The sequence below is a fragment of the Microcaecilia unicolor genome, chromosome 7, assembly GCF_901765095.1.
Source record: "Microcaecilia unicolor chromosome 7, aMicUni1.1, whole genome shotgun sequence".
Taxonomy (NCBI): Eukaryota; Metazoa; Chordata; class Amphibia; order Gymnophiona; family Siphonopidae; genus Microcaecilia; species Microcaecilia unicolor.
In genome coordinates, this window is record NC_044037.1 from 109,983,513 (window position 1) to 110,004,810 (window position 21,298).

The window sequence follows — 21,298 nt, forward strand, 5'->3', positions numbered from 1 at the left end:
TTGAGCCCCTGGTTTCAGGCGGCCGGCAGGACTTACCGGATACCGGATAACACAGGGACTGGGACTATAGAGCAAGCTTGGCCGTCCAAGAACCAGGAATGCAGGGCCAGGATCAGACGGCAGTGTTCCTAAGCACAAGAAGGAAAGGCAGGGAAGCCCACAGGGGAAAGCAGGGAAACTCAGCAACTCAGAAGTGCTCCTAAGCTCCTAACCACATAAGTGCTCCACAGCACTAAACTAGCAGAGGCGCTCCTAGGCACCAAACTAACAGAAGAATTCCTAAGCACTAAACCAACACTAACTCCAGACTCCGTTCCTTTTATCTTGCTGCACTATATACCTGGAATAGATTTCCTGAGCCGGTACATCAAGCTCCATCTCTGGCCATCTTCAAATCTAAGCTAAAAGCCCACCTTTTTGATGCTGCTTTTAACTCCTAACCCTTATTCACTTGTTTAGAACTCTTCTTTTATCATCCTCACTTTAATATTCCCTTATCTCTTATTTGTCCTGTTTGTCCTAATTAGATTGTAAGCTCTGTCGAGCAGAGACTGTCTCTTCATGTTCAAGTGTACAGCGCTGCGTACGTCTAGTAGCGCTATAGAAATGATAAGTAGTAGTAGTAGTAGTAAATGATGAATATTTGAGAAAAAATACCAAAGAAACAGAATTATGTGAAGGTGACCTTAGAGGTCAGAGATGAAGAATACCAGATAAGTAAGAGAGGAAATATAAGGCATTAAGTGATTGGACAAAATAAAGCTTCAGTTTTCAGACTTGTGTACCTTTTGTACTAGGTCAGAGTATGACAGCTTCCAAAGGGAAAACATAGAGAGAGAAAGAGATTTTATTTTCCTTATACTGAAATTTGGACTGATATAAATAGTAATTCAATTGTCTGTAATACTGGGATAAAAGAATTTTATTGTAATCATTATTTACTCTAATAAATGTTAGCATTATTATAAAAGAGTAAAACTGAACTCTAAAGTGATTCCTTCACCAGAAGGGCTTGCTTTTTTCTAGTCTCTTCTGTTCAGCTTCCTTTTAGAGGCAAGAAGGGAGTGACCTATAATCATTTTTGGTGCCCCGTATGAGGATTGAACTCACGACCTTTAGATTATGAGGCTGACTTGCTAGCTGTGACTGACTGTCCTCCTCACCTGAGGATACAGTCGGCTAGAATCCAGCTCACTCCAAGTAAAAGGCCCAGACACTGACACCAGTGGTCGGTGACAGGTCCAGAGTGCTAACGTGTGTATGTCGATAGAGGGAGGTGGGTGTGGCGGGGACTGGCCTGCATTTTAGATTTGAACAAAAGGGCCATAGATGCCAATGGGACACTGTAAAATTAAGTGGAGAATCTGACCACTTCTTTTTCTATACAGACACTAGGGTAAGCACTGGGGTAAGGTCTCCAGGGTGGGATGGAAGAGAATTTAAAATACCTGCCCACTGCTTATTTTGGCATTCAAGTTCCCTTCTTTCTGTCAAGCTGCCACTAGGTAGATCATTTTGGGGGGTGGGGGTTGGAGGTTTACCCAGGATGCTCAGTATCCATGCACCAGTCCTGCGTGTACTCATAGCTGATTTTCTTCTCCTATACACCTTTCTGCAGGCACAGAGAATGTGATCCAGGCATGCATAGAGCAGGGCACTCAGTACCTGGTGTACACAAGCAGCATGGAAGTGGTAGGACCGAATATGAAAGGAGATTCCTTCTACAGGTAAGAGACCTCTGTGTTCTCTAAATTCCAGAGCCAGATCCAGGCACTGAGATACCAGCTAACCTGCTGGGTTATTTGGATAACTCTTTATGGTAGAGATGGTAGAGACTATATATTAAGAACAAAATTACAGAGCATATTCAAAGCATGGATTAATGAGACAAAGCAACATGGATTTAGTGAAGGGAAATCTTGCCCCACCAATCTACTACATTTTTTGAAGGGGTGAACAACATGTGGATAATGGTGAGCCGGTTGATATTGTGTATCTGGATTCTCAGAAGGCGTTTGATAAAGTACCTCATGAAAGACTCCACAGGAAATGGAGAGTCATGGGATAGGAGGTAGTGCTCTATTGTGGATTAAAACTGGTAAAAGATAGAAAACACAGAGTAGGGTTAAATGGTCAGTATTCTCAATGAGAAGGGTAGTTAGTGGGGTTTCCCCAGTGGTCCTGTGCAGGGATTGCTGCTTTTTAACATATTTATAAATGACCTAGAGATGGGAGCAACTAGTGAGGTAATTAAATTTGCTGATGACACAAAGTTATTCAAAGTCGTTAAAATCGCGGAGGATTGTGAAAAATTACAAGAGGACCTTACGAGACTGGGAGACTGGGCGTCTAAATGGCTGTGACGTTTAATGTGAGCAAGTGCAAAGTGATGCATATGGGGAAAGCGGAAACCGAATTATAACTACGTCATGCAAGGTTCCACATTAGGAGTGATGGACCAAGAATGGATCTAGATGTCGTTGTTGATACGTTGAAACCTTCTGCTCAGCTGTGCTGCTGTGGCTAAGAAAGCAAATAGAATCTTAGGTATTATTAGGAAAGGAATGGAAAACAAAAATGAGGATGTTATAATGCCTTTGTATCGCTCCATGGTGCGACCGCATCTCGAATATTGTGTTCAATTCTGGTCGCCGTATCTCAAAAAAGATATAGTGGAATTAGAAAAGGTGCAGAGAAGGGCGACGAAAATGATAAAGGGGATGGGTCGACTTCCCTATGAGGAAAGGCTAAAGCAGCTAGGGCTCTTCAGCTTGGAGAAAAAGGCGGCTGAGGGGAGATATGATAGAGGTCTATAAAATAATGAGTGGAGTTGAACAGGTAGATGTGAAGCGTCTGTTTACGCTTTCCAAAAATACTAGGACTAGGGGGCATGTGATGAAGCTACAATGTAGTAAATTTAAACGAATCGGAGAAACCTTTTCCTTCACTCAACGTGTAATTAAACTGTGGAATTCGTTGCCAGAGAATGTGATAAAGGCGGTTAGCTTAGTGGAGTTTAAAAAAAGGATTGGACGGCTTCCTAAGGAAAAGTCCATAGACCGTTATTAAATGGAGTCTGGGAAAATCCACTATTTCTGGGATAAGCAGTATAAAATGTTTTGTACTTTTTTGGGATTTTGCCAGGTATTTGTGATCTGGATTGGCTACTGTTGGAAACAGGATGCTGGGCTTGATGGACCTTTGGTCTTTCCCGGTATGGCAATACTTATGTATCATTCTCTAAAAGAGAAACACATCTCCATAGCAGAACCAGGGATTAGAACAGGAGCATTATATGCAAATGAGACATTAATGTGTGACTGCGAAATAGCATGGTGTGCTTTATTCAGTACCTTTCAGTACCCTTCTCCACCACCGCCAACTCTAGGCTTTGCCCTTTCTGCCTCGCTTCACCCCATGCTTGGAACAAACTCCTGAGCCCATACGCTGGGCCCCCTCCCTACCCATCTTCAAATCATTGCTCAAAGCCCACCTCTTCAATGTCGCCTTCGGCACCTAATCACTACACCTCTCTCAGGAAATCTAAACTACCCCAACTTGACATTTCGTCCTTTAGATTGTAAGCTCTTCTGAGCAGGGACTGTCTATTATTGTTAATTTGTACAGCGCTGCGTAACCCTAGTAGCGCTCTAGAAATGTTAAGTAGTAGTAGTAGTATTCACATACTGTTTACTATGAGCACCCAGTTTTTGGAAATGGAGCCGTGTGGATAGAGTAACAAGCTGAAAACCAGGTAAGCTTAATACAAAAAAAAAACCTCTTACTTGGGTTGGAGGGAAGAAGTTTCCAATTCCCAATTCCAACCTGACTTTAGAAGGAAAATTTTTTTTCTTTGCAGTCAACAGTACACAGTTTAGGATATGTTTAGATTCCACTCGTGGTCATTCACAGGTGAATCATTTGATGATTTCAGTGTTTGCTCAATTATAGGTTTTTACACCAGATCTATTCACTTACAGAAATTAGTCACTAGCATTCATTCATGCCACATTGGATTACTGTAAGTTTTTTTTCTGTTTGGTATTTCAAAGTCACTTTTGTCATGTTTACGGTTATTGCAAAATACAGCTGTGGAAAATAATTTTTAGCAAGACCCAGTATGATGCGTATATTACGGTGGCTGCCAGTCGTGCTAGAATAGATTTTAAGGTTTGTGTTTGGCTTGTTAAATTGTATATGGTGAGTGTTCTATCTTTCTGATCTAGGGGTCCTTTTACAAACTGCGGCAAAAAAAATGCCTGTGCTAGCGGTGGGCCTGTTTTGGCCACGCACCAAGGCCCTTTTTACTGCAGCGGGTAAAAAGCCCCAGACAAACATGGCCACACGGTAAGAGAACTTTTACAGCATGGCCATGCGGCGGGGAGCCCTTACCGCCACCCACTGAGGTGGCGGTAAGGGCTCCTGTGGTAACCACTGCCCAATTACTGCTGGGTTACCACCACACAAGCCATTTCTGGGGGTTTCTTTTTCCCACAAGCCATTTCCGGGGGTTTTCTTTTTCCCCAGACATTTGCTTTAGTCCCAGTGTCTCTTTTCTGTTTTCTTCTCTTTTTTTTACCATCATTTTTCATGCAGGGTCTCCTGTCATTGACTTATCCTCTTACTCTGTATCTACCACCATCTTCCCTTTGTGTCCCTTTTCTGTCCTGTCCTTTTCAAACATTCCTCATCAGCCTTCTCAGTGTCCCTATCCCCCCCCCCCCCCCCTATGTCCAGCATTGCACCTCTGTGTCCCTTGTCTCTAGGCTCCCTCTCTGCCTAGCATCGTGTTTTGTGGATATGATCAAGGTTCAATATTCTGTTAGCATGTACTTTCTGTGAGGTATTCTGCTAGTGTTTATTTTCTAGGTAGGAAGAGGTAACAGTCTGATTTTCCAGTAGGGACTATTGGTATTCTAGGGTGCTACCTTTTCATATGTAGGGTTGTTGATATTTGAATACTGGACATTAGTGCTGCTTCATTATGTCAGGTTTTGTATATATGTATAGAATGTGTTTGGTTTTTTTTGCAGGGTTTGGTTATATTGGAGCTCTTTTTCTCTTATGTCAAGTTTGTGAAATAATCATAAACATACATACACATGGCAGTTTTTTCTTCTGAGACAGTAACCAAAGTGCCGATAGTTGGTTGTAGAGTAATGTGGTGGAGAAGGGTACAACAGTGGGTGTGACAAGGGACTAGGGGAGGGGCATGGGGCGGGACAAGGGAAGGGCATGGAGTTGGGACAAGGGAGTGGCATAGGGCAGAGCAGGTGTCGAGTTTTTCTTTCCATAAGTTGACAACTTTACCTCCATTGCCCCAGGTACAAAAATAAGTACCTGTATATAATATGTAAACTGCTTTGGTTATACCACATAAAGTCAGTATATGGAAGAAAGCACGGGACAAGCACATGGGATCTCTTAGAGAGAGGAAGAGATAACGGATGGGCCATTTGGCCTTTATCTGCCATCATGTTTCTATCCAAAATGAGGATCATAGACTTTCTATCTGAATTAGTTGTCTCAGATCAGTAGCCACTGACAAGATAGGCTGTTAGTTTGTAGGAACAGGCAGCCCAAATATTTTGTTTCATTTCTCTTGCCATTTGCAGCATTGATAGTTTTGGTTAGTTGTTTTTTTTTCCATTTTCATTTCAAGGGCAATATTAAGAGTGCACATTCTTTCCCAAACAGTTTGACATGCACGATGGATCATATGTGTGTACACTCTTTCCAAGGAGGCCACATTATATTGGTGAATGAGAAAATAGAAGATAGTTTTGGGTTTTTCCCCCTGCTCATTTTAGTTTGTTAATGACATGCAACGACATGGGATATGTCCTTACTGATTTGATTGAGTGACTTCTATTGGAAATGAAATGAGATGAAGCTATACTTGATGAATATCAAACTGGTGAAAAAAGTGATGAATTTGCAAGGGTGAAAGAGCCAAGCCAAGGAGGAGGGAAGCAGAGGACTTCTGAAAATGCTAGGGGCTCTGGAATTGACCAATAGGATCAAAGGTACACAGGCTGAGGTATGAGCAAGCAGGTCTGAAGAAGACTGGAGAGAAAGGGGTCAGATGCAGTGTTTAAGGTATGAGTGTAAAGAGTACAGGATCAAGCTATAGGCTGTCAGTAAACCTGCACACACACAGCAGTGGAGGCAGAACAGATGCTGGACTCAGCTGGAGAGCACTGCCTCTGCTGTCATGCCATCATCTGGGCCTGTGGCTCCTGCCAATGTTATGTAGACAGCAGGAATAACCACTTTATGTTAGGCCACCTGCAAAAGCTCAGCATGGGGCCCTGGGATACCCTCCCCTTCCTTTGCACAGCTTTTCTTGTTACCAGAGAAACCTGTCCAGAGAGTATGACTTCACAGGGCCTATGATTGTGTGCTGGCTCTTAGGCCACAGTGGTTAAGATACTGTAGTGGACCTCTCAGATAAGATTGCAGCTGAAGGGATCCCCTGAGGTGGGTTCACAACATTTAGTGGTGTTTTGTGTGCAAAAGCTGTTCAAACTCCTCAAAGTCATTCCTAAGTATAAGGGTCCCCCTGATGGCTGACTTTTAAAAGTTTGTTGCAGTGTAAAAGTAAAGCAAAATTCCTTTAATGACTGTTTTCCAAACAAATGTACACAAGAGCCTGTTCTGTTCACTGGCCTTGAAACTCAGGATTAAATATAAATAACCTACAGTTCAATTCCAACCATCAAAAGGGACTGGTTCCTGTCAGGCTGGAGAAAATCACAGTATGCACAGGAGTATCAGATTGGATTTCCATATTAAACAAACAAACAAGAAAAGACCTGGCTCCTGCCAAACTACAAAGGTCATGAATTGCACAATGTTGCAATAAGAACTTTTCTACCTTGCCCAGTCATCTGGCCTTTCACATATAAGTCATGGATGCATACATGGGAGGGCTGTTTCTTCCTGCTCTGGATCTTCCTGGCTTGTTTCTGCTTTGGGTGTTTATTCTCCCTCCCCCCCCCCCCCCCCTGGCTGCTGAGTACTCTAGAGCTAGGCCTCTTAAGGAGGCCCTGTAAGAGATTGTGCTTAAGTGGGACCAGTAGTTTCTGTTCAGTCCATCACAGGCAAATCCAAATTTATAAACAAAGAAGACTTAAGGGGGAAGGTATCATCGTGGGTAGGGTTACCATTTTGTGTCCTCTGAAAAAGAGGACACATGTCACGCCCCTGCCCCCCCCATCGCACATACCCCCCCACCACGCCCCCTTCGGGTCCGTTCTGCCCCCTATTCCCCCCCCGTCACATAGTCCCCTCCCCCGCCCCCTGCCACATACCCCCCTCACTTACTGTCTAGCCCTGGTGGTCTAGTGACGTCTTCGGGGCAGGAAAGAGCCCCCTCTTTCCTGCCCGGAGCGCTGCCTGCCCTTGCCTGCATCCTCCTCGGTCTCGGCTGGGGATTCAAAGTGGCCGCCGAGAGTTGAAGCGGCCTCGCAAGACTTCAACTCTCAGCGGTCATTTTGAATCCCCAGCCGAGACCAAGAAGGATGATGGACAAGTGAGGCAGCGCTCTGGGCAGGAAAGAGGGGCTCTTTCCTGCCCCGAAGACGTCACTAGACCACCAGGGAACATGGTACGGAAGGGGAGGGGAGGGGAGACGAGACCAGACCCATGGCGCCTATCGCACGCATGCACGCCTGCCCACCCGCGCCCACGTTTGTCCAGAAATCCGGACAAACGTGCATGCGGGCAAAATCCGCCGGACGCCCCGGACATGCCCTCAAAAAGAGGACATGTCCGGGGAAATCTGGACGAATGGTAACCCTAATCGTGGGCTATCGTTAAGATGGGTTATTTTAGTACAGGGTCTCATTGCATAAAATGGGATCCTGTGCTAAAGTAGCATGACTTGTGGTAAAATAACCCTTCATAATGGTAGTCCATGTTGATAACTTCCCCCTTAATGGAGGCCATTTTAAAAACCTTTTTCATATGCAAAATTGCTGATTTATGCTTGTCAAAAGCCTCTTATAAAATTCTTATACATAATTGTAGTATGTACATATCCTGCAATTTGGTGCATACTTGTGTGCAATTTTAGAATAGGTGTGTCCAGGGGAGGAGATTTGGCACAGTGCATGCAGAGTTCTAATTTATGTGCATATTTGATAAAGTATGCGCATACTTTACATACTAACATTTTAGGCGTAGTCCCAAGCTGGTGTAAATGTCAATGATTTCAATCTAGGTGCTATACAGGCTTCTGGTTCCGGTGGTGATGTGACCAGATGCACAGCTCAAGGGTTCTCAAACTGCAATCCAACTAAATGAATAGCAATGGAACCCAACAGAATCTGCAGAAACTGGTGCCTGGAATGTTGTGAAGAGTATGGGGCAGACTAAACCTATCAGAGAGATGTATGCCTCAAAAGTGAGTAAAGAGTTAGCAGTATTTGGAGCACCTGGTCCAAAGATGGCAGTGGAAGGGACACCTGTTCCAGTGTTGGCGGAACTGATAAAGGAGACCGAGAGCTAGGAGGGAGTGACAGATATGCAAATGTTGTTGCAGGAGATCAGAGACACAAAAACTGAAATTGTGAAAAGGGTACTGGAATGCATGGAAGAACATCTAGGTCTCCTTGCAAAGTGTCCGGACCAAAGTGGAAGAAAAGATTGCCCTCACAAGATAGAAGATACAGCCATCATATGAGCACTGCAGGGCAGTGGTGGCAGCCACAGGTGGGCCTGGTAGGCCCACCCAACAGTAGCATACGTTTAGTGGTAGCTGGTGGAGATCCCAAGCTCTATCAGCTGAAGACTTCCCTTTGATGGTAAGCTAAGGTGGAAAGAAGCGTTTTTCTCGCCAGCTGAGTATATTTTTTTGTGGTGGTGAAGAACACTTGGTGCCCACCCACTGCTTGCTATGGTCCACCCAGAATCTGTTGTCAGGCTACGCCCCTGCTGCAGAGAGAGGTCCAAAGGTTAACGAAGAAACAGAGAATCATGAAAACTGTGAGTGGCACTCAACATACGCATCTTTGGCATACTTGAAGGGCGGAAACGATGATTACTCATAAGTTTGTTAAAATAATTGCTGGACACATGTTTTCCATCCAGCTGGGGCTTCTACCTATGAAATTGAGCAGGGTACAGAGGGAAATTCTTTTCCCCCACCTGGCACCTGGAAATGGCTCTTGTTGTCAGTCAACTTGCTTCAGCAAAAAAAGCCACTATCCTGGAAGCTAGGAAAATGAGGACTGTGCAGTACAACAACTGGAAATTTTCAGTTTTCCAGACTTAAGTTCAGAGACCATTTGTACAAGGAAAGCAATTCAGAAACACAGGAACACCCTGCTTATGGTGGGACTGTGAGCCAGCATATAGTTCCCAGCCAGACTGTGGTACTAGAGAATGGACAAAAAGAAATTCCTGCAGTCACTCAAAGAGTGGAATAGTCAGTAGTGAAATATGTAAGCAGGGAACAGCACTTTATGTGGAGCTGCCTCTTCCCACTAAAGAGAGAGGATGGCCAGAGTTCAGGTCTCAGAAATGACAGCAATGGTAGGAATGGCACGTGGGTCTGCCGATGTGGTTGATGTGGGCAAGGAACAAGAGACAGGACTGGTGCACGACCAGGGGGAGAGATAAATGATTGTGGATCAACTGGAGAGAAAGCTATTGGATCGCCTCCCCTGGCCTCAGGGATGATAAGACAATGTACAGCCAGTACTAACTCAGAGGAGAAGATGTTTTTATAAGGTAATACAGAACCTCTTACAGGTGAGCGTTAGCAGTAAATTGGAGACACTGACAGGCAGATGATCAAAAGCCCTGCGCTGTTCCAAACAGTGCTCTAAACTAGCGCTGGAACAGCGCAGGGCGCTAGTAGACCTATGATCAGAGATAATCATGCAAATTTAAGCAGCACAATTATCTCTGATCATGGGGTAGAAGTGCGGGCGAATTGTGCCGAGCATGCACTCAGCACAATCCTCCCGCATTGTTTGACAGGTCTGGGCTGTCAAAAGCCCAAACCTGTCAACACAGGGGCTGGAGGTCTATGGGACCACCAGGCCCGGACTACCCATACCCCGAGCACGGGCGCTGGAGGTCCGGGGGGGCTGGAGATCCAGGGACCTCTTGTCCCCCCGACGATCCCATCCTCCCATGGTTCAGGGAGTGCTGAGATCTGGTGGGTCTCCAGCCCCCCAAACACCCCCAGAAAATGGTTCCTGGTGGTCCAGTGGCCGCTGGCCAAACCCCTCCCTCTCTTCCTCCCTCCCAGCAGGATGCACTGGGAGAGGGGCTGGGCACCGCCATTTTGCGGGCGGCATCAACCCAAGGAAAGGAGGGAGGCAGACTACCTCCCTCCTCCAACTAAGGTAGGGGGCCGGGAGGGAGGTTCTTTTTAACAAGCCACTTTTTAAGCAGCCACTGGACCACCAGGGACCATTTTCTGGGGGTTTAGGGGGACTGGAGACCCCCGGATCTCCAGCCCCTCCCTGAACCTGGGGGGATGGATCTTCGGGGGGGACCGGAGGTCTGCCGGATCTCCGCCCCCCCCCCCCCCCCCCCGTGGCTCACTGGGAGGGAAGGAGGGGGTTTGGCCGGCGGCCACTGGACAACCAGGGACCATTTTCTGGGGGTTTGGGGGGTCTGGAGACCCACTGGATCTCCAGCCCTCCCTGAACCTGGGGGGGGTCATCGGGGGGGGGGAACCGGAGGTCCGCTGGACCTCCAACACCCTGTTGGCAGGTTTGCTTTGTTGGGAACGGCGGGCCTGCCAGCATGCAAACTGCATGCTGGACAGGGCTCACCATTCCTCCCCAATGATCTGCAAACCCTAACGCCATCTCGGAGCTGGCGTAGGGTTTGCTGCGGCCAGTGACCCAAATTTTGGCGCTGACTGCTGATCATTGGCGATGAATGAGCTAAGCCCTGTTTAGCATGAAACAACCGCGCTCGAGGGCTCTGATCATGGGGCGGGTAGCAAACGCTGGTGCTAGTATGGCACTAACAGCCTCTAGTGCCGGCGTTTGCTTTTGATCATCTCCTGTCAGATCATACTCCACATGCCCTGGCTTAGGAGATGAGGTTCATTCCTGTCATGATATGTGCAAACCTAACCCACTTGGAGAAATTGCCCTCCAGAGAGAGCAGGCTAATGTGCAAACTTCCCTATGAAGAAAGACTAAGGAGGCTAGGGCTTTTCAGCTTGGAGAAGAGACGGCTGAGGGGAGGACATGATAGAGGTATATAAAATATGAGTGGAGTGGAACAGGTGGATGTGAAGCGTCTGTTCACGCTTTCCAAAAATACTAGGACTAGGGGGCATGCGATGAAACTACAGTGTAGTAAATTTAAAACAAATCAGAGAAAAATTTTCTTCACCCAACGCATAATTAAACTCTGGAATCGTTGCTGGAGAACGTGGTGACTGCGGTTAGCTTAGCAGAATTTAAAAGGGGTAGACGGTTTCCTAAAGAACAAGTCCATAAACCACTACTAAAATGGACTTGGGAAAAATCACAATTCCAGAAATAACATGTATAGAATGTTTGTACGTTTAGGAAGCTCGCCAGGTGCCCTTGGCCTGGATTGGCCACTGTCGTGGACAGGATGCTGGGCTCGATGGACCTTGGTCTTTTCCCAGTGTGGCATTACTTATGTACTTATGTAGAAGATGAAAAGTGCGGGAGTCAACAACTCCAGTGAGCCAAGTGGAGTGGTATTGGAAATGGAGCAGAACAAGAATGGTCTGGGGCAGGGGCGTAGCCAGACCTCATGGTGGGAGGGGGCCAGAGCCGAGGTGGGGGGCACATTTTGTTCTGCCACCTCCTGCCCTGCCGCTCCTCCCCACCACCCTGCCGCTCCCCCCAATACTAAGCAAGCTGTTGCAAATACCTTGGCTGGCAGGGGTCCCCAACCACCCGCCAGCTGAAGCCTTCTCAAGCGCCGGGTCTCCAGCACCACAGCGTTGCTTGCCCTGCTCTCTCTTCTCCCCTCATGTCCTGCATGCTCCTTTTATGAACTGATCATGCTCAATTTCACTAAAGTAGCATGCAGTACATGAGAGGGAAGACGAGAGCAGGGCAGGCAACTCAGCAAACACCAGAGACCAGCGCTGGACAAGGCTTCAGCTGGCAGGGGTTGGGGACCAGAGAAAATTGGGGGGGGCAGGCCCCGTGGCCCCATTTAAGCTACGCCACTGGTCTTGGGTAGTTAAGATCAGTGTCTAGCTCTTGGAGAATGGATAATGATATTGGGGGATGCAGCATATGGGCTTCACTGCTTACAATGCATTGCTATGTCACTTAACCCAGGAAAGGATTCGGGTGTGAGAGAGTTTTATGCATTTGAAATAGAAGAGGAGGGAACAGAGGACAAGGACTGATGGGAGGGGGTGGTTATTGTATGGGGTGGAGTGTGGGACGTATGAATGAGACTTGGAGGGTGAGTGGGTAGTACTAATGTTGGTAGGTGTGTACGTTTAATAGTGGGTGGAAGATTAATGGTGGTTGCACTAGTGATTGGTTGTAGCATTGAATGCATGGGGAAGCAGGAAACATCCAAATGGTTCAGAGCTCAATACCACAAGAAAACCAGGTAATGGGGGGGGGGGGGGGGGGGCGTAGGTAGAGAGGGTTGGGAGATGAATGGGAAGTGTAGGGAGTGGGGGAAGGGATTCAGTGGGGCTTGGGGAGTAGGTACCCAGCAGGGGCGAATAAGAAAGATGGTAAGACAAATCCTAGTATGACATTACACATAGTGACATGGAGTGTGGGACTTAAATACAGTCCATCTTAAATGTAAGCAAGTCATTGGTTCATAGGGAGGGTTATACAGAACCCAGTCCTCTCCCGGTATTTTATTTTATTCAAGATAATTCTTTGGGGGATTTGGGTGTGGGGATCTGGAGGTGCGAGGACGGGAAGGGGATTGGGGGCACGTTTGGATTGTTTGTTAATTATATTAAAAAAAAAACGATGACTCGTTCTAATTTTATTGTTTATTGTTCTGTGCTAGTCACAATAAAATGTTTAAACTAAATGTGAATGAGTCATGACATATTTCAATTGCCTTGTTACTGGAAATGAAGTTGACATAATTAGAAATGTTAAAATGAGCGAGGAACTGGCATGGGAAAATATATTTTTTCTGTAGAATTCTAAGAAGAGGGTGGTAATCCTGGTAAATAAAGGTTACCCCTTGTATTATCTGATGAGGAAAGGATGATCATGGGAGAATAGTATGGGAGATTGATGAAGATGAGATTTCCATTCTGAATCTGTATGCACTGAATGGGGAAGGGAAATTTGATATATGGCAGCATAAACATTCCAGGATGGACTACAAATTTTATTCAGGGAGGGAAGCCTAAATCCTACTCCAGATTGGACAACATTTTCGTGCAAACGATAGAAAGGGACTGTTTAGAGAATGCCAGATTGAGGTAATGGTTTTAGATCACACATTGGTATCCCTGTGGTTATGGTCAGCTGGAGTTTAATGATGATGGAGTGATCCACGCAGGGTGTTAGGGAGATAGGAAAACCATTCTAAGGGGAAGACTGATTCAAATGGCTTCTCAGGTGAGACAAAAAGGGAAGGAGAGTTAATGCTTTATAGATCATTGAGGACCCTGCAGAAGGAACACAAATTTGAGAGGGAGACAAATTATGCAAAGATTTCAATTTAGCTATCTCAGTTTTGACTAGTTGCAAAGATAGATTCTGTCTTAAATTGGCCAAAACCACTTTATTGAGCCCTGGGACAGGGCAGATAAGGTCTTAGCTTGGTAGGTTAAATGGAGGCAGCAAGAGCGTCTGATAGCAGAAAATGGAGAGCAGTAAGCAGGAGAGCCTAGAGTACATAGTAGTAAGAATATCTGTGAGGTTTTACAGACTTTTACTCCAGGATTACTCATAAGAACATAAGTGTTGCCGTATTGGGCAGATCAAAAGTCCATCAAGCCCAGTATCCTGTTCCAACAGTGGCCCGGTGGCCAATCCAGGTCACAAGTACCTGGCTTATCCTAGAAATAACTTCTTTATCCCACTTTATCCACCTTGATATACAATTCAATTGTCAATTATCAGTACCACTTAATCCACTATTTAACCCATTAATCGATGCTGAGCTGGCGCTACAGACGGCTTTAGGGATAGTCCTTGAGGCAGCTTGCTGAAGTGAAGCATGCATGTCAACCAGTAACCCCATGTCAGGCAATATATAAGATGAGTTATCAAAAGTATATCATTTATTATTTATTACATTGTATCCTGTGCTTCCCCTCAAAGCCTTCAATGCGGCTTACATAGTAATAGGGAGTACAGATTAGGAAAGAAATGGAAAACAAAATGAGAATATTATAATGCCTTTGTACCTCCATTGTGCGACCGCACCTTGAATACTGTGTGCAGTTCTGTCACCGCATCTCAAAAAAAGATATAGTGGAATTAGAAAGGCTACAGAGAAGGGCGATGAAAATGACAAAGGGTGAGACGACTTCCCCATGAGGAAAGGCTGAATGGCTTGGGCTCTTCAGCTTGGAGAAAAGACGGCTGAGGGAAGATATGAAGAGATATATTCATTTAAAAAGTTTATAAAGAGTATAAATTGAGTGTACCAATGAGGAGGTATGTGCCGATTACTGTGCTGGATGAAGGCACTAGCCAATGGCACTGCTGGGGTGTCAAGTCTCTCGAGACTTGTATAGCTGTTTTCTTAAGAGTTATTTAGCTATAAGTCTCAATATCTTGAAGTATAAACCCCTAGCACATCAACACCTAAATCTCTTGTTCTTTTCTGAAGTTCCTTTATTGAATAACATAGATGATTACTCACAGTTAGATGTTCATAAGCACAAGGAACCCTGTAGTTTCATGAGCTGTATCAGTGGAAGAAGGTAGAAGTTTAAGTGGGATCAGCTCATTGCAGAGATAAGAAATGTAGTTCCACAGATAGAGCAGCTCGGAGTAGGCATTTGGGAGTACAGTACCCTCTTCTAAGAGGGTATTTTCAGGGTGAAAAGACTAGTGCTTTCCAGAGCTACAACAGGATCATTGCTTTGTCCTGAACCAAAATGGATACTGTCCTCCTCATGGACAGGGGCGGGGGGGGCAGAGCTAGAAGCTCATACAGACTCAGAGAAGAAAGAGTAGAAAGGCCAATAGGACAAAGCCTGCCCTCGATGGCAAGGGCGCTCTAGGGGCAGCCCCTGATTGGAGGAAAAGGTCATACCTGGCTGACCTCTCAGGACAGAGATAGCAAGAATGGCCAGGAAGTGCTGGCACGTAAACAAAGAAGCCAAGCTTGGCTGAGACAAGGAGTGATCTAAGCAGCATCACAACCAGTAGTAACGGATCTTATACAGACAAGCAAGTGGGGTTGCGTTGTCTGTGAACTACTTACACCAATGCATTGCTCACACACGTATCCTAGCAGTGAAGACTGCAGCAGTAAAGATCTTTAGAAGTAAGAATAGCAGTGAAGGCATTAACACATTTCAGGGTCACATTATAACTAGTGCCAGGCTGTCAGGGGACAGAACAGGGGTCACTAAAATTTATATATATATTTACAGTGCAATCCGCTTAAGTACAAGGGTCTGGAACCAAAGAAATACATGCAGTTAACTGGAGCTTGCACTTAACCGTTGTGACCCAAAGAAGCTTGACATCTGATAAACATATGTACACTACTGTTTATTATATGTACAGTTTACAGTCTCCGTTAACTGATGTTATATAATCTCCGTTAACTGACGTTAGGCTTATTTGAAGTAATCAGTCATAGTCCTCTGTACACTCTTGTGTCTGTGAGTTCCATAGACTACGTCTGCCAGACGGTAAAACTGTCATAGCACTGACATCCAGTGGCCTCCAGATAGGCCCACACGGTGTTGAGACTCTCCAGCGCTCTTGCAAAAGTGACAGGAGGTGTTGAATTTCATCAGCATGTGCCTTGCTGCTCATTTCATCATCTGTTTCATCATCAACTGTTGCCTCGTGTAGGCGCATATCTCGACCTCAGTGCTGTCGTCAGCTGTTTGTAGATTGTAACAACAGCTACCTATGATGAAACTCCTCTTCAGTAACACCGACTGGGATGTCAATAGCCTGTTCATCTGACGCGTTTGCAACAGCTGCATCTATTTCATCCCTCTCCACATCCTTAACAAAGTTTGCCCGCTTGTAGCAGTTCACAATGGTTGCCTGTATAACATGATTCCAGGCTTCTTTCTGCATATGTAGGGAATCCAACAGTGATTGAGCCAGTTCAACAGCACGTTTATCCTTGCCAGTCTGATCATCCATAACGCTCATCAGACGACGTAGCACAAGAGCACGATAATGTTGTTTGAAATTGGCTATTATGCCCTGATCCATAGGTTGCATCAGAGAGGTAGTGTTTGGTGGCAGGAAGACCACCTTGACGTTAGCCTGACATCATCATTTTGTGCAGCACAATTATCACAAAGCAACAAAATCTGACGCTTTTGTGCCTGCATTCTAGTGTCTAACTTCTTTAGCCACTGCTTCCAAATTTCCCCAGTCATCCATGAATTTGCATTAGCCTCGTTTGAAACAGGAAGTCGCTTAACATTCTTGAAGCAACGGGGCTGTTTGCTCTTTCCAATGACGAGTGGTTCCAACTTCTCACTCCCATCCATATTGCAGCAAAGGAGGATCGTCAGTCGGTCCTTCGACGTTTTACTTCCTGTAGTTTCGGCTTGTTTGAATGCAAGTGTTCCATCAGGCATTGCTCGCCAGTAGAGACCATTTCGTCAGCATTGAAAATGTCACGAGGTGCAAACTCATTCAAGATGGTAGGAAGAACTGAAACCAGGGGCGTAGCCAGATAGCCAATTTTGGGTGGGCCTGAGCCCAAGGTGGATGGGCATGAAATCCCCCCCCCCCCGGTACCCCTCCAGTTTGCTCATCTGTCCACCCCTCCCTGCCCACAAACCCCAAATATTAAATACTTGAGCTGGTGGGATCCCTAAACTCTGCCAGCTGAAGATTTCCTACTACTTCTCGAGCAGCCAGCACTCTTCCAAATGGCAGCAGGCAGCACTTGCCTCAAACTGATGCTGCTGCCAGCAGGCAATGCATGTTCAGTGCTTTTGCATGTGTGAAAACTCAGCATGTGCAGAAGGGCCGGTCTTAGCGTCAGCTCAAGGCAAGTGCTGCTGGCTGACATTTGGAAGAGCGTTGGCTGCCCAAGGACAGAAAATCTTCAGCTGGCAAGGTTTGGGAATACCCACCAGCCATAGCAAGAGTGCAGTGGCATACCAAGGGGGGGGGGAGCGGTCCGCCCCGGGTGCACGCCGCTGGGGGGTGCTGCAGCGCGCTTGTCGGCTCCGAGTTCGCTAACTTCGCTCGTTCGCTGCAGCTCCCTCTGCCCCGGAACAGGTTACTTCCTGTTCCGGGCAGAGGGAGCTGCAGCGAACGAGCGAAGTTAGTGAACTCAGAGCCGACAGGCGCGCGCCACGGCACCCCCCCCCAGCGATGTGCACCTGGGGGGGAGGTGTCATTTCGCAGGGGGGGGGGCGCTGCACCTGGGGGGCGCATCGGCGATCCGCCCCGGGTGTCATCCAGGCTAGGAACGCCACTGCAAGAGTGTCACAATTTTGGGTGGGCCTGAGTCCAAAGTGGGTGGGCCCTGGCCCACCCAGGCCCACCTGTGGCTACGCCACTGACTGAAACAATCCAATTTTCAGCACCAAAGTCATCAGCGTCTTGTTTTTCACCATGCTGTTTCTTGAATTTTTTGTTGTTCCTCTCCTTCCATCTTTCCAACCATCCAACAGTGGCTTTGAATTTGGTTAGTCCAAGACTTTCAGCTAGCTGATTAGCTTTCTCCATAAGCAGTGGACCACTGACAGGAAACTGTCTGCTCCTGACTTGAGAAAACCACCGAAGAAGAGCATCTTCTACATCCTTAGCTTTTCCCGCCCGTTTTCGTTTCCTGTGTGGATTTGTATTGTTTTGCCAGTCTTCCAGAAGCTGATCTTTCTGCTTCAAGATACATGAAATTTGACAGGGATTGACACCATATTGTCACGGCTTCCATATTCCTTGCGTGCGCTTATGCGGAGTCTTTCCTGCAGAGGAGCGGTCTTAAACGATGTATATAAGCGAATCTTGCACTTATCAGTGGTGCACTAATCCGAAGTTTGTCCCCATAGAAATTGATGGCGCCAAAAACGGGACCGAAGTACTGCATGCAGTTAAACAGAGCATGCGCTTATCCAACGTTCACTGTATTTACAAAACATTTGCATTGACTGTGGAGGTCATCCAAGTTTTAGAAGTATTGTGAGATTTTGGTGTGTGGGGGGGGGGGGGTGAGGTTTATGGGAGGGAGGGGATTGGAAGGCTTGAGTGAAGGGGGAGAAGACAAACAGGAGGGTTTGGGGTTTGAGAGAGGGATGCTAGTAACAAGGGATTATACTTTGGTATGTATACTCAATTATCCTGTGTTTTGTGTTACTCTTGTTCTCAAGATGAGAAGAATTTTCTTTGTGCTCTGCTACACATGTGTTGTAGTGTAATATTTCCTGAAATAAAAATATAATCTACAAAAAAATCTAGGATTTGTGCTAATATTCATAAAGACAAGTAGGTGCCTATGGCCATTATTTATTAACATATCCAAATGTAAGTAGCATCATATACATGTGTAAATATTGATTTCAGAAAGGTACTATTTACACTTGGAAATTCATACCATGCAGACATTTCAAGGAAATGTGGTGTGGATATAGCTTGGATGGAATGGGAATAAGTTAAAAAAATGTTTGTTTGTTTGTTTATTTCACGACAGAAACAACAGCCATAATTCACAGCAATAAATTCCAGCAAAAAAGACATGAATAACATATATGGCAAAGTAGAATAAAATTGGTCTCTCCGGTGGAATCTTAACTGGGAAAGTCCACAGTGGTTTGCTGTTCCACTGTAGGATTTTAAATATGTCCACACAAGTACAACCCCAACCATCTTCCTCTCACTCACACACCATTCCCCCTCATCCCCACCTCATTTTCCAACACCTTCCAAGCTCCAGCTAGCAATTCTATTCTCCCATATCTCCTACATCAGTGCCCCACTGGGACTAAGGAACATACTTGTAGAAATTTAGTCCAAAGATGTTTAGAGTATGTTGCAGCTGGCTTCTGCTGTTGAAGAGCCCATGTCTCAAATTAGGCCACTTGTTTCATAGCAGCCAACCATTGACTATACAATGGGAGTTCTTCATAATTCTATCTTTGCAATATCAACTTACAGAGAAAAAAAAACTGCAGTCATTAAAAATTTCTTCTTCTCTCTTGCCAACCTACTGCCAGGTTCCTGACTCTCCCAAGACCCAAATAACAGTAACCCATATGACTAGTCAGCTTTCTCCTCTATAACCTGCTTAATCAAGGTTAGGGCCTGTGCCCATAACTCTTGAAGTCAGGAGCATTCAGGAAAGGAATGGGCCCAAGTACCTCTCCTCACCTTACAACATAAACAATTATCTATTTTAACAGCTTACACCTTGCTGGCCACAGTTTTGCTAAATCAGGTCCAGTAAGCTCTAGGTCCAATTTCAGGCTTATTTTCGAAAGAGATGGGCGTCCTTATCTCAGGGTCGCCCAAATCGGCATAATTGAAAGCCAATTTTTGGCGTCCCCAACTGCTTTCTGTCGCGGCGATGACCAAAGTCCCCAGTGGCGTGTTGGAGGTGTAGCAAAGGTGGGACTGGGGCGTGCCTAACAGATGGGCGTCCTTAAGCAATAATGGAAAAAAGAAGGGCATTCCTGATGAGCACTTGGGCGACTTTATTTGGTCCATTTTTTTGTTACGACCAAGCCTCAAAAAGGTGCCTGAACTGACCAGATGACCACCGGAGGGAATCAGGGATGATCTCCCCTGACTCCCCCAGTGGTCACTAACCACCTCCCACCCCGAAAAAAGCAACTTTTAAAAACTTTTTTTTTGCCAGCCTGAAATGTCATACTCAGGTCCATCGCAGCAGTATGCAGGTCCCTGGGAGGGGGGGGTGGTGTATGTGTGTGTAAGCGGAGAAATAGCGAAGACGTGGACGTCCTTCTTTCAAACATTTTGGACATCCTGAACTGCCCCCCCCCCCCCACAGGGACAGCCAAATTTCAAGGGAGTTGAGTGAAGTGGAGGAGTGGCCTAGTGGTTAGAGCGCTGGTCTTGCAATTCAGAAGTGGCCGGTTCAAATCCCACTTCTGTCACTTGTGATCCAAAATCCAAATAAATAAAGGGGGTATCAGAGGCATAGCAAAGGCATGGGCGTCCTCCTCACAGAAACTTCCACATTTTGGACGTCCTCAACTGCCATCACAAGGACGGAGGCATAGCGAAGGACGTCCTTTACCCATACTCTTAAAAAAAAAAAAAAAAAAAAGACATCCCTGACGAGCACTTGGACGTTTTCACCTTGACTTGTATTTTTCTAAGGTTGTAGACAGCTATTATATACGCAGCTTGTCTGCATGTATGGAGCCATCTTTGGCATGCACAGAGCAGCCACGCATAATGCATGGCTGCTCTGCACTGGCTTCCCCTCCTTAGAAAGGAAATCATGTGCAAATGAGCTAACAGTGAGCAGCTCATTTGTATGCAATTCCTTCATGCATGCCCGTTCCTTTCCGAATTGCTAAGGGATCGGTAAGGGAAGGGCTTTTTTCCGTTCAGTTAGTGCATCAGTTAGTCCACTGCCTAGTTGCCCCCTAGGGTGCCCGGTTGCAGTCCTGGCATGTCAGGGGGACCAGTGCACTACGAATGCTGGCTCCTCCCACGACCAAATGAGTTGGATTTGGTCGTTTTTGAGATGGGCGTCATCGGTTTCCATTATTGCCGAAAACCGGGGACAACCATCTCAACATTTAGGTTGACCATCTCTAAGGTCGACCTAAATGTTGACATTTGGGCGTCCCCCGACCGTATTATCGAAACGAAAGATGGCCGCCCATCTTGTTCGATAATACAGGGTTTCCTTATCTATACCAACCAGGTCCAGACTAATGGGTTGTGTCAATCTACCAGCGAAAGGAGACAGAGAAAATAGTTCCAAGTAAACCGCCACTTAAGGGTAACGTGCAGCCTGGAATGTTTCAGTAATTTCTCTGTCTCCTAGCTGATGGTGGACAGATCGTGCAGCTTCTCTGGAGTGCTGGCTGGTAGCTCCTGTCCCGAGTCTTCTGGGTGACAGTGGAGTCAGGGGTGTGCTGGTACCGTGTTGGGGCGAGTTTTAGATGATATCAGTGATCCTGAGTTCCTCATCTGCCAGCTATGTGATA

General features: G+C 46.1%; 1 protein-coding gene across 13 annotated transcripts in view; it reads left to right on the forward strand.

The window, feature by feature from the left end:
- HSD3B7 (hydroxy-delta-5-steroid dehydrogenase, 3 beta- and steroid delta-isomerase 7) overlaps positions 1–21,298 on the forward strand; it is a 266,144-nt gene that overhangs the window by 200,469 nt on the left and 44,377 nt on the right. For all 13 annotated transcript variants that reach the window (XM_030210365.1, XM_030210366.1, XM_030210367.1 and 10 more), the window contains one exon: positions 1,619–1,727. In XM_030210365.1, coding sequence (XP_030066225.1) covers positions 1,619–1,727 — 109 coding nt within the window. The remainder of the gene's footprint in view (positions 1–1,618; positions 1,728–21,298) is intronic.